General features: G+C 45.4%; 2 protein-coding genes across 2 annotated transcripts; one reads left to right on the top strand and one right to left on the bottom strand.

Moving 5' to 3' along the window:
* The first annotated feature begins 1,338 nt into the window (after nt 1–1,338).
* On the top strand, nt 1,339–5,388 carry LOC148338788 (high mobility group protein B2-like). The gene is made up of 5 exons (XM_088293719.1): nt 1,339–1,526; nt 3,370–3,528; nt 3,653–3,804; nt 3,910–4,084; nt 4,662–5,388. Exons 2-5 carry the CDS (start codon nt 3,379–3,381, stop codon nt 4,785–4,787), a joined length of 603 nt encoding a protein of 200 aa, XP_088149845.1. The 5' UTR covers nt 1,339–1,526; nt 3,370–3,378; the 3' UTR covers nt 4,788–5,388.
* A 660-nt stretch (nt 5,389–6,048) lies between these two features.
* Nucleotides 6,049–14,586, bottom strand: LOC148338787 (phosphatidylinositol 4,5-bisphosphate 3-kinase catalytic subunit alpha isoform). Its single transcript, XM_088293720.1, has 28 exons — nt 14,343–14,586; nt 13,157–13,266; nt 12,983–13,086; nt 12,529–12,691; nt 12,252–12,461; nt 11,838–11,905; nt 11,543–11,671; nt 11,428–11,481; nt 11,182–11,291; nt 10,978–11,119; nt 10,830–10,915; nt 10,549–10,654; nt 10,305–10,457; nt 10,097–10,228; nt 9,898–10,022; nt 9,741–9,822; nt 9,030–9,194; nt 8,823–8,926; nt 8,653–8,752; nt 8,508–8,579; nt 8,329–8,435; nt 8,008–8,129; nt 7,863–7,941; nt 7,624–7,794; nt 7,337–7,454; nt 7,127–7,278; nt 6,913–7,061; nt 6,049–6,643 (listed from the first exon to the last, which is right to left on the bottom strand). Exons 2-28 carry the CDS (start codon nt 13,239–13,241, stop codon nt 6,519–6,521), a joined length of 3,213 nt encoding a protein of 1,070 aa, XP_088149846.1. The 5' UTR covers nt 13,242–13,266; nt 14,343–14,586; the 3' UTR covers nt 6,049–6,518.
* Nucleotides 14,587–14,975: the final 389 nt, after the last annotated feature.

Raw genomic sequence — 14,975 nt, 5'->3', positions numbered from 1 at the left:
TTTACCTATTTTACATCAGATTGTTGCATGATTTTTGCAGGGATTTTTTAATACGGTGTCTTTTGTAATGTTGATGTATTCTACACATTTGTTGTCAAATATGTGTTAAATCATTTGGCATAAATAATTGTTTACGTCCTTAGACTTGCTCAGAATTACCAGAATACTGAAGGACTTGAACCTTTTATTATTTGACTCCTTGAGTTTTAATTACAGTTTGAAAATGAATAAATAATTGAATTATATTCCACTTAATAAATAGTAGTGGTGATTAGAGACATGTCAAATAATTGGCAGCAAAATTTTAAGGATCCATAATAAAGCTAGTAATATAAGAATTATTTTGGATTAAATTGCTGGGGTTTTTTTTTCATTTATGCATACATTATGAAAATGAATTCATGATGAATAATGGGTTGAAATCCTCAAAATAATTAGATACTCGATCTTTTTTTCTTTGCCTGTAGTTGAGGGATTCATATGGGCTGATATTTGTGCCACTAGAAACTGAATATTTGAATTGAAGACTGGATATTTGAATTGAAGATTGAATATTTGAATTGAAGACTGGATATTTGAATGGAAGACTGGATATTTGAATAATTAATAATTAAATAATTCAGTTTTCAGTTCAATAATTCAGTTTTTAATTCAAATATCCAGTCTTCAATTAAAATATTCAGTCTTCAATTCAAATATTCAGTTTCTAGTGGCACAAATATCAGCCCATAGATTCAACCAAATGAAACTATGAAAAGATCACGTATGATGATCGCATGGAGTGCCCTGCGATTGGCTGGCGACCAGTTGCGGGTGTATCCCGCCTCTGCCCAAAGTCAGATGAGATAGACCCCACATCACCCGCAACCCGAGTGAGGAGAAGCGTTTGAGAATGCGGATGGATGGATTTTATTATAGTTTGTTTGAATGTGCCAAAGGGGTAGTAGACCTGGGTTAAATCTGACAACTACATGAGAATACGTGTATATTGCTTGGGTTGTTGTTACTTTATGGAATATGTATTTTTTATTTCCTCCAATTACTGTGCAGAGAAAATAACGGTGTGTTTGTTGACAAATGCAGTGATAACTCTACAATAGCTATTTCTGTCGGCGCCATTTTACCAAACAAAACAACGTAATGTGACCACGACGTCATGCTTTGATTGACATCGGCTGTGACCAATTGTGCAACGCTCTCAACTTGCCCCGCCTAGTCAAAACGATAATTTCCGCCCCGCGTCAAAAATGCAGCCAATCAAATACGAGTATTGACCCAAGCCCCACCCCGGGCACCACCTTCCCTCCGCCCCTCTGATTTGGAAGAAGCGACGTGGGGGGCGTGTTCTGTGGGCGGGAGCGGTCCTCAGCTCGACCCAGTTTGAAAGTGAACGGACGGTCCAGTCTCCGCTTCAGCCACCAGACGTCAACAATAAGCTGACTTGTCAACAACAACAAAAAAAGAAAAAATTAAACAAAAGCACCGGTCCCAAGTGTGCTTCATCCTGTCGCCGGCCCTCCTAACGAGTGAGTACAGCCGGCCATCTTGTATGGGACGCGGGTTTGCAAAAGCTGGGGCACAGCGCTCCATTCACCTCGGCCAGAAAAATTGCATAAAATGCACTGCGGCCGGGCTCAAAGTGTGTCTCTATTACTGTCATTTTACGTGCGTGACCTCTGGTGACTTTTCTAGCCGCGTTGCGGTGACCAAGAAACGCCCATTTTGAGGCACTCTTAACGCCAGGAAATAGTCTACGCCGCCCCGTGCCTGTGCCTCACTCACTCTCCAAAGCATAGCCGTAGCCCTCGTAGTTCAAAATGCGTTGCACTGTGGCATCGGGGACCCTATTTCCATTGCAAACACTAAAGTGTCGCTCGGGTAAGCAACGGAAAATAGGCGATTAATGCTTTCTTCTCCGGGCCCCTTTGTGTTCCAAAACGGCCCTGTTGTGACGTCTTGTAGGGGGATGGGAGGCTCGCTCCGCAGAGGGCGGGAAGCAAATGGTGGCTCATTGTTCTGGTAGCCAAGCTAAGCTAACCGTTGCTAACTGCTTGCCCACCAACCATCCATCCATCCATCCATCCAGCCCCCGACGCTTCTTCTTTTCCTCCCCCGACTTCAAGCGGCTTGTGCGCCGCGGCATTCTATCCCCTCTCTCCTGCGACACATCTCGGCCCCCTCACGTTGTGCCACTCCGACTGAGGAGAAAATGGATCCTCATCGGTTCTTTGTTAGTAGCCGGAGGAAGGTCCCGTTTTTTGGCCCCCGAGTGGGGGGTTATCGTCAGGCTTGTTTAAAAGTAGCATGTCCATCACTATATAAATTACGTTATTGTTCCTACTAGCTGTAATTATTATATTGTTGGTATTATGAAAAAATGTCACATTTGGATTTATATTCAAATAAATGTGCCATGTGATTGGCCGGCGACCAGTCCCGGGAGTAACCTCTCGAGCCAAGGACATCTGGTGAAATGGGGCTTGAAAATGTCGAAAGATCACCCTCACCCGCCAAGAAAAGAAAATATATATATCTGTCAAACCACAACAATCGGTGAGCCGCTTACAACAGGCAAAGTGATTGAATCTCTTGCTTGGAAAACGCAGAAAAAAATCCATTATTACTACTTGACTAACAGCTAATATATCAGTTAGTCAGCCAGGATAGGCTGCAGCTCACCCTAATTTGCGTAAGTGTTATAGGAAATAAATGGATACATAAATAATATGTGGGTGGGACTTGGGTGGTGATTAAGAGTCCATAAAATAGCAAGCAAAGATTCTTTTTTTTGAGGTGCAAATGGTTTAATCTGATGGAGGGGAAAAAAAAAAAAAAAATATATATATATATATATATATAATAAATATATATATATATATATATATATATAATAAATATATATATATATATATAATAAATATATATAATAAATATATATATATATATACACAATAAATATATATGTGTATGTATCTATGTACGTTATTTGCAAGTGCACTGCTATGAACAAAAGCACTTAGCCATATTGTATGCAATTTCCCTAGAGCTGATCATGAACAAAAGCAAAATGTTTTTAGTGCCTATTCAATGAAAATGTGTGACAAAGACAGCAAACCACACATATAAAACCAAAAAAAGGTCATCAATGTGACTGGTGCGTATCAGGGTCATTATAGTTTGACATTTTTCATTTTAGTTTAATTTTTATTTTGTTATGACTTTTATAGATCCACTAATTATAGCGACAAAAAATGTCATTTCATTAGGTACATGTTAAATATCGCAATAATATCTGTACCACCATAGCCAACATTGTGCAGCCCCAATGTACAGTATGTATGCATATTGAGCCTCTCTGTCACATCTCAGGCCGCCACCATGATGCGAAAGGACGTGAACAAGCCCAAGGGGAAGACGTCGGCGTATGCCTTCTTCGTGCAGACGTGTCGAGAGGAGCATCGCAAGAAGAACCCGGAACAGTCAGTCAACTTTGCCGAGTTCTCCAAGAAGTGTTCAGAGCGATGGAAGGTGAGGTCCGCAATTGGGGTCGGGGGGGGGGGGGGGGTTTACGCAGCATGATGGGCACGCGGAAGTGGGTGCACACTGAGGGAGTCAGGGATTCTGTCAACAGTGAACATTTGTCTCTTTGTAGGGTTTGTCTCCCAGTGACAAGAAGTGCTTTGAGGACATGGCCAAGGCCGACAAAGTGCGCTACAACAGGGAGATGCGAGACTACGTCCCACCCAAAGGCTTTGGAAAGAGGGGCCGCAAGAGGAAAGACCCCAACGCACCCAAACGGCCCCCGTGAGTGTAATTCCTCTGATGAGGACCATTGGCGCCTTCCCTCCACCAGAGGGCGGCAACCTTCTTGAGCTGACAAGCGTGTCTGTGTGTGTATGTGTCTTGTAGGTCGGCGTTCTTCGTGTTCTGCAGCGAGTACCGTCCAAGTGTGAAGCAGCAGTACCCTGGCCTCTCCATAGGCGACTGCGCCAAAAAGCTGGGCGAGATGTGGAGCAAGTTGTCGCAGTCCGACAAGCTGCCGTACGAGGAGAAGGCGCAGAAACTCCGGGAGAAATATGACCGGGTGAGAAAACGCGCACACACATGTACGCCATACACCATCATTGTAGCCCCATCCCTCCACTCCTATCCTGCGTGCTGCTATATTGCAATTTTTTGTGGAACAAATTTACTTTACTGTTCAATATTGAAAAATTGAATAAAATGAAGTAAAAAGTCAATACGTGTTTAAAATAATCTACATTTAATCTTATTCTCGTGGGCTCTGATTGGCTTCTGGTAACATCACACATCCAATAAAATAATCTTAGTTGGGTTTTAAGCCCTTTAATGGCACCTGAAAGTTTCTAGTAGTGAGCGTAAGTGTCAGAGGAAGATCTTGACCATCCAGAAGAAGATGAAACTCCTGAATATGCTTCAGGAAGGACTTCATTACCCTGCTGTTGTATAGAGAACGCTTTAATTCTATTCCCTCAACACATGACCGCCTGCTTGTCATGACGCACAACAACAACAAAAAAAAGTATTTTATTTTGGCATTTTATGTTGGAATACATCTGCTATGGATTTAAATAGTCTGTTTAAATGTGTTTAAAGCATGTAGCAGGGCTTAGACTTCATTGTACTTCCTGTCCTCCTAGGATATGGTCGCTTATCGGGGTGGCGTCTCCTATGCCAGGAACCCCGGTTCTTCCGCTCAGGGCGGTGAGGAAGAGGAGGATGACGAAGGCGAGGATGACGATGAAGAGGATGATGATGATGAGTAGGGACCCACGGTTGTGCGTACGTGCGTGCGTCTGTGTGTGTGTGTGTGTGTATGTGAAAGGGAGAAAGAGCATCAGAGAGAGGAGGGGTAAAGTAATACATTTAAAAAAAAAAATTGTTATTTTTCTTTTAAGACAATACGTCTCCAAGCTGCTGATTGGCTTATAAAGTGGCAGGGGCGGAGCTTCACAAGAGGCTCGGTTAGAGCCAATCAGAGGCACTTGTCTTGCCACGGTGATAGCCACTCCCCCCAATGGGCTGATGCCTTTTTTAAATTTTAATTACTTGAGTTCTCAAAGCACCTTGCTTCCTGTGTGGTGGTTTCCAGATGTGACATAAACACACTCTGGATGAGTGATTGTGCGAGTGTGTGCGTGTGTGTAGTTGAGGTGAGGTCAGAGGACGATGATAATAGAGCCCACCCCGCCACCACTGTTGCCATGGTTACCCCTACACCAGCCCCCTCCCCTCAACCAAGCTTACCTGTATGTTGCCATGGAGACCCTGGACTCTTCATTGTTTTTGTTTTTTTTTTGTTTGTTTGTTTTTGTTCACAGTCAATGTAGAAACAACTTTTATAATAAAACAAGAGAGGAAAACGCACACATCTGTTTTTTTCCCCCCCTGTTTTAAAATCTCTATTTGTCATAGTGTCCATCACGTCCTGGGCGACGGAGCGGTGAGTACCGGTACTCTTGGTGAAAAGTCATGGTGGAGGTTTAAAGCAGTGTTTCCCAACCTTATTGAGCCAAAGCATCTAGTTTACGCAATGAAAATGTCGCAACAACAGAATAAGTCTTACTGTTTTATGAGTGGCAACAGGTCAATGGTACTGTCGGTGTCCTGCCTGTTATTATACATCATTGGCAAAGATAAACTAAAGATACACTATTTCTAGTCAATAATTTTCAGAAAAATCAAGTGAAATTGGATCTTTTCATGTGTTGTAGCAGTTGGTTGGGAATCACTCGCTTAATGTTGCATCATTTATTTTTGCCGAGATGGGCGAACAACAACTTTGTTGCACGCCGGAGGCCCCGGTGAGGATAAGTGGTTCTGAAAATGGATGCACCATATGGATAACATACGCCATGACACCGCACTGTGTGGTTCTGGTCATAATTACAGGTAATACTTGAAACAGGAAAAGAAGGAAGCGAAGCAAATCATGCACCTGAGTCGTAGAATCTCGCGCTGTGATTGGGTTATTAGACCTAGATGAAGTTCCTGGTTGATTACGTGGGAGCAACAATTGAGAAACAATTCTTTAAATCATTTATTTCATTAATTTATTTAGCAAAAGTCACACCTTGTTATAGCAAAGTACTGTCACACAGTGCAAACATCACTATACATTTAGTGGACTAAATCAATACACAGTGATTGCATCATTAACCAGTCGTTCTTCATCATTCACTAATTATGCCGTCGGAAAAGGAGATATTTCAAAGGTTTAACCCTCCCCTTCCAAAAGAAGAGTTTACCAGTGCTAATGAGATCTCCCCCTCCCCCTGCTAGGCCAGGGCTGATTGTCTCAAAGTTTTTATTGCTTTTTTTTTTTTTGTCTTCACAGCAGCTGGTCAATAAAATTTGCTTCAAATGTATGCTACAACAGCAGCTCACTGGCTTAACATTAGCACCGAAGAAAGGGACGACGCCTTTGGCATTCTCGGACCCGCGACCCTGAGATTGGCGTTGCTGCGACAACGCTGTTGTGCGTGTGCGTTAATTAGTTAGTGCTCATTGGGCATGTGTCGGATGGTGTGGAAGATCCAGTCCATCTTGGTGCTCCAGCCTCCATGATGAGCGTCATTCATCTGTTTGCTGAAGTACTCCAAAGCCTCCTGCTGGCTTTTCTCTGTCCCCCCCCAAAAAAATACTTTATTAGATGCCATCGGAGCAAGCCGTTGGAGCTTTTAATCAATATCCTTGATTTCCATCTTAAGATCACCAATAGTATGCCCTCAAACGGCCCCGAATTGTCTTACTGCCAAAGAGAAAGAGTGTACTAGTAAACGGGCCTCAAGATGGAAATTAGGATATTAAATAAATGATCCAAGGGTTTACCAGATGCTGTGATTGTTTTTTTTTTTTTTGGTGTGTTTGCACGTGTGTATGTGTGTTTACCCAGTGCCAGGGTTTTCCTCAGGTAGGCAATGTCGTCAAAGCTCTGCAGTTCAGGCATCCCGCATCCAAGCAGCAGTGAGAACAAGTTGATGAAGAGGCTGGCATGCTGGCGAATGGCCAGGTAGGCCTTGTAGCACATCTCCTGAAACCTGGCAGCGAGACGGGTGGGTGAGAAACTTCCTTGGACACAAACAGAAAAAAAATACACGACCACCTGTCAAACTCTTTTGTCTTGGTCGACTCCTGGACTCCTTTGCTGATGACGATCAGGAAGTCCTGTGTGAGGACAAAGGGAACGCGCTCCCGCTTGTAGCCGAACTTCTTTTTCTTGTGGTCCAGGAAATGACCAAAGTCAATGTGGAAGAGCTGCGGGAAAGCTGCAGGTCAGAGGTGGGCTGGGCATAGGGTGGGTAGGACAGCTCACCTGTCCGTTCTCCTTCACCATGATGTTGGAATTGTGGCGGTCGCCAATTCCCAGAATGAACGTGGCCACGCAGTAGCCTGCACACGATCTGGTAAACAAGTCGATGGCACGGTCATACCTGAAAGGGTGAGGTTAAACTTGTTAATAACGGCTTGGATCCCTGTCCAGTTGTCCCACTAAATTGCAGTTCACCTATTGTGGACATGCAATATCAGAGATTTCTCTCCTGGTGCAGATGACAATTTACGCCGACAGACAGACACACATATAGACAGACAGATACTGACGCCTCGCCGCGGTTCTTGTCTTTAATCCAGTGGTGTAAAGTGTTGGAGTTGAATTGCAGCGCCCCCTTCAGGCCACCTTTGCACTGAATCTGCATGATGGTGAAACTGCTCTTCACTACCTCGATGAGACCAACACAGTCGCCAATGGACAGGCATCCATATGGGAGCATGCTGAGACCAACAGACACCAAGTGTGAGTCATGTCTCATGGGTGTCCGCCATTTTCGTTGATGTCTCACCGCAGGTCCAGGCCTTGGTTCTGCCAGATATTCTCCATGATCTTGATGATCTGTAGCGTCAGCATGTCCTGCCGTAGATCTGCAAAACACACAAAGTGGTTACACGAGGAGTATATCACCGACAAGCGCATGTAAGACATCCTACCATCGCCATTCTTGAAGATGATCTCATTGTTGGTGAAGAGGAGTTCCGACATGATGTCAGGGTTCTCCCAGTTCAACCACAGGGGACGCTTAGCAGACGACATTATCCTGCACTCCTCCAGCCTGACAACACAGGTCAAGTTTGACAGGCTCACAGGTAGGAGGAGCGAGTCATAAATACCCCCCAAAAAAGTCAAGTGGAGTCTTTCCTAAATTTTATTCAAGGATGTCCCACTTCCTAAAATTGGTGACTTAGGTCCGTCTCAAATCAAACGCTCCACTTTGTGTTGCACAGCAGCAGCAATGGAGGAGGGAGTATCACCTGAGGTGTCCCAGCTGATGCACTGGGTTCAAAGGGGAGACGAATCCTTGCAGAGCTTCCATGTAATCAGGACGGGACATGTGCTCAACCAGGAACTTCATCTGAGTCTAACAACCAATCACAACATGAGATTATATTACGAGTCAGACTCAGGTGCATGATTCGCTTCGCTTCCTTACTTTCTGCGTCTCGTCCTTCTTCTCCTGTTTCAGCGTATCTGTGAGGTTCACCAGTTTGTCCATGGCCTCCACCTACCGGCACACGTGCATAACCCCTGTGGATCAACCAATCAAGAACCAAATAATGACAGAAGGGCCTCCTCACCTGTCGATTCAGATGTTTGAGGTACATGCCACAGGCTCTGCAGAAAGCTTCCAGCAGCAAGCCAAACCGACGCGACACTGTCTTGTTGTGCATCTCTGACCTGTCGAATCCAAAATATTGCTTTCACGTGTTGATCTCACAAGTCATCGTCCTTTGGCCATCTTGCTCACTTGAGATGCCAGAAGAAGAAATGTCCAATCCGTTGATTGGTCAGTGCTTTCTTGATAAGGAAACGGGCCAGCGGGTTGTCCAAGTACATCTCATACTTCAACACCTGAACACATATTACAAATATACTTGTGCTTGTGTTCCATGGTGGCATACCTTTCCTTTCTGGACCTGGATTTGCCACCTCCGCCTGAGGGTGAGTAGCGAACCTGTACGAGCTGCAGTAGGTACTGGGATAGCTTGTCATCTGTCAGACTCTGGACCAGGCAGCGTAGCGCAAACTCTCTCACCATCGGGTCAGGAAAGTTGCAGTCCAGCAACTCCAGAGCTGACTCAGACTCCATCAGAGGCCACTCTTTCAAAAGGCAGTACATCTGATCATAGGGGAATGGGAAATAGGTGAGGTAAGAGAAATTGGGCAAATTGGGACCTAAATTTAGGTATGCAAATTGTGCCTGTAGTGAAACATTTTATATTGGACATTGTAAAACAAATGTTTGTGTGTTTGTTTGTCTTTTATTACATTTAATAGCGGATTGCAACAGTTCAAAAGACAAAAGGTATATCTACTCTGTCTGAACAATAGCGAAAGGTGGAGCTGGAAGCCAGATGTGCGCAAGGAACCCTCTTAGCCTTTGAGATCTCCCTGTTTGGCCACATGCTGTTTTTTTACTTTGATCACCTGACTGTGACTTGACTTGACTTTGACTTGGTATGCGTGAGTCTTAAGTTGAACTAGAATACATGATACTAATCAAGCAGAGTACGACTTGCTTGCTTAACCCAAGTAATGACTAGACTTGTTTGAAATTTGGTGTGGAATGTTCTCAATTTGACTGGCTAAAACTTGATATACTTCTGACGTGCACATGTGTGCCTTACTTCCTCATGACTTTGGAAACTGGTTATACATCTCTTACCTGAGATACTTCATCTCTGGAATTCCATTTGACGGAAAGAAGCAGCTTGGGAAGAGACTCTGGGATATTGACACAGTAATGTCTGCAAACGAGAGAGACGCACACAAAAAAGAGAGACTACATGCTTGGTTGCATGCGTGGGAAGTTTGGTCCTCACCTGTGTCTCCACAGGAAGTCCTTCTCTTGTTCCGAGAGTTCGTAGAGAGGATCTTTGGAGCAGAGGCATCGAAGCTGTTCAGCGTCTGCTGCTGAAACACTGCTGTCACACGCCAAGCGACTGTTCTACACAGTGAGACAGTCTCCGTCTGTCCGCCTGCCAGGCCATGCGTGGATGTTTGTGTGTGTGCATGTGTTACCAGGCCATGTGTGTAGTTGAAGCCCAGCTCCCTGCTGATGGTCCAGTTGGCGTGTTCTTCAATTTGCTGCTCGTCTGGAAAAACAACCGGCTGGTTGAACCAGGAGAACTCAAGTTCGACACAAGGTGATTCCTAGTAATCAGGAACAACCAATTAGGAAAGCTGATCTAGGACACCAGACCATACTCAAAAACCCCAGGTGGCATACTTTGTTAGGATTGGAACCAGCCACCCCAATCGGGTTCAGCAAGTCCTCGAGGCCGTGAGGCACGGGCCATAAACTGAGCGCCACTTTCCCTGAAACCAGAATGTCCTTATAGTCGAAAAGGTTCACGTTTCCCCAGGCCAGCGGACAATGTTCCTGACAGGCAAAGTGCATAGAGACATTCATTTGGTGGGTTCTATTCCTCTGCTCTTCAACTTCCCGTTTCCTTTCTCCACTCCTTTTCTACCTCCTTAGCTCCTTTCCTTCCCTTTACAGAGCAGATAGACAGGCAGAGTCTGGCTGAGCGCGGCAGGTCGGCCAGGTAGATGTCGTAGGTCAGCCATTCGTTCCATCTGTGTTATGCAGAGGTGGCAATACTACTCAAAGGTGTACTTGAGTTGAAGTACGGATACTAGTGAAATAAAAAGTCCAATAAAACTAGAAGTAATTTTCAATTCCTTTACCAAATTGCAGTAAAACAACAAAAGAAAAGGGAAAACTAAGTGTCACAACTGTTGAGTGTGTTACCTCGGGTTGGAGCATGGGACTCTTTGTGTGTTGACATTGTCGCAAAGTGGCTCTCCTCCATGATAAATGCCCGTTCTTACGTAGATCTACCCACATCGTTAGACAGAGTCAGACAAAGAATTTGAGAGACAAATACGGCCAGACAAACCTTGTCGATGTCTCGGATGTTGACGTTGACATAGGTAGCGCAGAGCAGTCGGACCCGCAGACGGGTGTTGAAGGCCCACAGTGAGCGTGGTGGAGAGCCGTCTGCCCCTCCGGGACAGGGAGATGGCTGCGGAGTCCGACGGCTGAAATAAACACAAATAAGTCCTCAAACCTGATTGGTTGTCAATTTTAGCGGTAACCTTGCCTGTAGGAAGGCGTGACGAAGCTGGAGGCGGGAAGTTGACAGTAAAGACTGTCTTTCGACACCAGCATGAGATGAGGAAGACGACCTACGATGATACAGGAGCGGATGTACTGCGGACAGAAGTCAAAGGTGAGACTTTGTTTTTTTTTTAACTTATTAGTATATGAACCTTCCGGTCATATGGAATAAATACTCAAACAGTTTTCCATATAGGGAGCGGTAGGATCTATCCATGAAAGCTGTTACCTTGTACTGACTGAGTGGATACTTTTCCAACAGGTACTCGTCACAGCCACACACCTGAGGAGATAGTGTGAGCGTGAGTCAGACTGCCATGGTACGGGTCGAGTTCCGTGTCTACCTTCAGGATGTACTGGCCCTGGTACTCCTGTACACAGAGGCGGAGCTGCTGAGGGGAAAGGTGCATGGATCTGCTCTTCTTCCGGATGGACTCTGCTATCAGCTGTTCAGGAAGGCTGTCATGGGTCACCTCCCGAGAAAAAGATATCTTTCAGGTGAGTTATTAAAGTAAAAAAATAACAACAACCAATGTGGCAAGTGCCCCCATTATATTGCAGTTTGTCTACCGTGGCACAGCTATATTATAACTATGGCCTCTCTTTCTCAATATAATATTTCGCTGTATTCAAGGTTACCTTCAGCGTATATTTCTGTTTGGAGTTTGTTGGCGACACAATCACCCAGATAGTTACAATCAATCTGCCTGTGGAGAAACACAAGAAAGCAAGTCAGTTCTTGTCATTTCTTTGATGGAAGGGCCTAGTGCAGGAGTGGACAAAGTTTCTTCCTGTCCCTCAAAGAGCCTACAGGACTCTCCATGTCCCTTCAAATCTCTTCATTTGCTTCATAGTGTCTATGTATCAACAAGTCCCTATAAATCGTGTCTCTAAAAGTCCTTTAAACTCCCAACGAGTCTCCCAATGTCTCTAAAAGTCCCTAAAATCCATGGCTCTACAAGGCACTACAAATTTCTTCATGGCCTTACACATACCTATAAGTCAGATTTATTCAGACATTCAAGGTGCAGTTTGCGGACCCGAGTCTTATACCTTTGTCCAGCTTGCTGTAGATGTGCTGTGGGAGTTGGGGGCTGGACTCTACATTTGGAGGGTAAACATAGAGTGCTTGGCTGTGGGCGCCGCCCCCCTCTCGCTCCTCCATGGCCTCCCTGCACACACCCAATATGGCTCGACGGAAGTCCTGAACCTCTGGGTCCTTCATCATCTCAAACTCGCATACAGGCATCCCGATGGCGAATCCTATGGGTCAACAATGTGGCGTTGTCTTTTGGAACTTTGCCACCCCGACCTGCTCCCCACATCTTACCGATCTCTCGGTTCAGGATCTTCTCCTCCCGATTTCCCAGCGGCTCGATCACTTTCAGGATGGGGTGGAACAGGCGGAGGTCGCACAGCCGTCTCGTCTCATCGTAAAATTCTTCCCTCTCTGCTTCCTGGGTCACACCCACAAAGATGTAGCTGGACTCCTCCTATAGTCGGCCAGAGAGCAGAAGGGCCTACATTTCACTTCATGTTCCTACAACCAGTACCTTCAGGTTTTCTCATTCCCCTGTAAGTCTCAAGTTTTTTCATGTTCCTAAAAGTCTCTTTATGTCCCAACAAGTTACTAGAAGTCCCATCTTGTCTAAACAGGTCCTGACAAATCTCCGTGTCCCTACAAGTCTCTCTGTGTCTTTCAGTTCCTTACAAGTCTCTTCATGGCCCCCCATTAATCCGTCAGTCCGTATAGTCAAGGGTGCCGTTCCTGAGGAAAGCCGTACCTGCAGAAGGTGGTAGAGGGGATACTTCCTGGCCTCTGTGAAGAGCTGCTGCTTGATGCTTATGAGAGGAGTTTCTCGAAGACACTCCAGACTCACCATCATCCCTGCGCACGACAAATCACAGACATTGGAATCTGTCGGATTGGAGCACAAAACAGGGGAGCAAACTCTTACCGTTGGGAAGGCAGCAGTCCACCAGGATGCGTGGGGGCATCAGGTGGAGACCCCATAATTCTCCTGACGATGGTCGGGGTGCCATAGCAACCACCTCACCTGCGGAGCACCTGTCAGACAGACAGGTGCACGTGATAATGTCTGTGGCATTTGTTCATCTTACTTTCTGCTTTGAGTCTCTTCATGTCCTTACAAGTCATTTTTATAGCCGTAAAAATTCCAACAAGTCTCTTCAAGTTCCTAATAAGTTACAACTCTGTTCATGTCCCTTTCAGTCATGTCCCTCCAAGCCTCTTAATGTATCTAAAGGTCCCCACTAGTCTCTTCCTGTTCCTTCAAGTCTCTATGTGTCTGTACAACTCTCTTGCATCTCATCATGTCCTGAAAAATCCCTACAAGTCCTTTCCTGTTCCTAAAAACTTAAGTCTCTTCATTTCATTACAAGTCTCTTCATGTCCAAATAATGTCCACACAAATCCGTCTCTAAAAATCACTGAATGCATTCTGATATTTCTTCAAATCTCTCTCTGACGACAATGTCATGCGAACCATGTTACCCTATCTGTGGCTATTGTTTCTTTGATTGTTGTCTTCAAGTCTCGTCCCTAAAAATCCCTAAAGGAAATTTTAACGTTCCTACAAGTCCCTATAACTCTCTATGTCCCTCCAACCCATGTCCTTTCAATTCCCTTCATGTCTCTGAAAGTCCCTACAAGTCTCTTAGTTCCCCTGACAATGTTGAGGGTGCCATGGCAACCGCCTCATCTCCGGCAGCTGACACAGACAGACAGTCAGTCAGACAGGTGGATGTATGTCTGTAGGCCTTTTATTCCTCTTTGTGGAACCTTTTTGATGTACTCGGCTGTCTTATTTTCTCGGGAATCTCCGTTGGTGTCTTCACATCTTTGTGTGTTTTCTATGGAGCCGTCAAACAAAGGCCACAAAGTAGGACACATGCGCGCACACGCACATGCACACATTTCCTGTTGCTCTGTGCAGAAGAGGATTTGTCACTAAAATGATTTATATCTGCTAGGTAGACCATGACTTGGCTTTATCAAAATGAACCAACCACCTCCTCTTATTGTCTCCTCCTCATGACTTCAGACTATGATATGGTTACCATGACAACTGGAAAGGTAGCATCAGGCTGAGATTACCCCTTTGTTCAGTGTGTGTATGTCACCTGAGCTTGTTCCCAGTCCAGCGGCGTGTCTTCACTCAGAGCATCCTTGTAACCACCCGGTGTGTCTTTGTCTCCCGTTTGAGTGTCAGGCTCCTAATTGTGCGTCATCAACGGCGACCAGGCGTTCCAACCCGGCCCTCCACCGTGGGGCGTGCGTCCACATCCAGCCTAGGCGTCCGTCAGTCTGTCCGTGTGTGTTTGCCGCGGAGGGCGGCGTGCGGAGGAAGCCGCTTCTCGCCGGCAGTGGCAGAACAATGTGCTGGAGGAAGGGGGTGGGGGGAACCAGGGGGGGACTTATCTTGCTCGCTTCCTCTCTTAAAGGGGCAGCATCCTCCGCCAAAGACAGAAACAAAGTCCTCTCACTCTGTTATCAAAGCAAGAGGCCATTTTGTCCCAGGTTTATTCCGATTGATTAGTTTCTGATTGGAATTTTTGAAACTCTTGTGTCGTAGACACCATTTAATATTTGGAAGTGTTTGGAGGAAGAACAATGACAGAACATTGTTGGGTGCCGCTTGAGTACCAGAGTGATTCCTCTGTCCATAGTTGACATCTCTAAAGAAGCAGAGGATCAGTGATGTCACATCAGCTGTTAATGGTACACACTCTCCCTCTCTCTCACACACACACGCG

This window comes from Idiotropiscis lumnitzeri, chromosome 4 (assembly GCF_059441095.1).
Source record: "Idiotropiscis lumnitzeri isolate Australia: NSW breed Sydney's pygmy pipehorse chromosome 4, RoL_Ilum_1.0, whole genome shotgun sequence".
In the NCBI taxonomy this organism is placed as follows: Eukaryota; Metazoa; Chordata; class Actinopteri; order Syngnathiformes; family Syngnathidae; genus Idiotropiscis; species Idiotropiscis lumnitzeri.
The sequence above is the reverse complement of the archived record's forward strand: the minus strand, read 5'-3'. Positions and strand labels throughout refer to the sequence as shown.

Excerpts from the sequence above, each read along its gene's own strand:
- LOC148338787 (XM_088293720.1), bottom strand. The coding sequence starts at position 13,241 with ATGGCACCCCGACCATCGTCAGGAGAATTATGGGGTCTCCACCTGATG. Across the intron at positions 7,279-7,336 it reads TGGTGAAGGAGAACGGACAG|CTCTTCCACATTGACTTTGG; the intron begins GTGAGCTGTCCT and ends GCTTTCCCGCAG. Across the intron at positions 6,644-6,912 it reads GAGGAAAACCCTGGCACTGG|AGAAAAGCCAGCAGGAGGCT; the intron begins GTAAACACACAT and ends GGGGGGGGACAG.
- LOC148338788 (XM_088293719.1), top strand. The coding sequence starts at position 3,379 with ATGATGCGAAAGGACGTGAACAAGCCCAAGGGGAAGACGTCGGCGTAT. Across the intron at positions 3,529-3,652 it reads AGTGTTCAGAGCGATGGAAG|GGTTTGTCTCCCAGTGACAA; the intron begins GTGAGGTCCGCA and ends GTCTCTTTGTAG. Across the intron at positions 4,085-4,661 it reads TCCGGGAGAAATATGACCGG|GATATGGTCGCTTATCGGGG; the intron begins GTGAGAAAACGC and ends CTGTCCTCCTAG.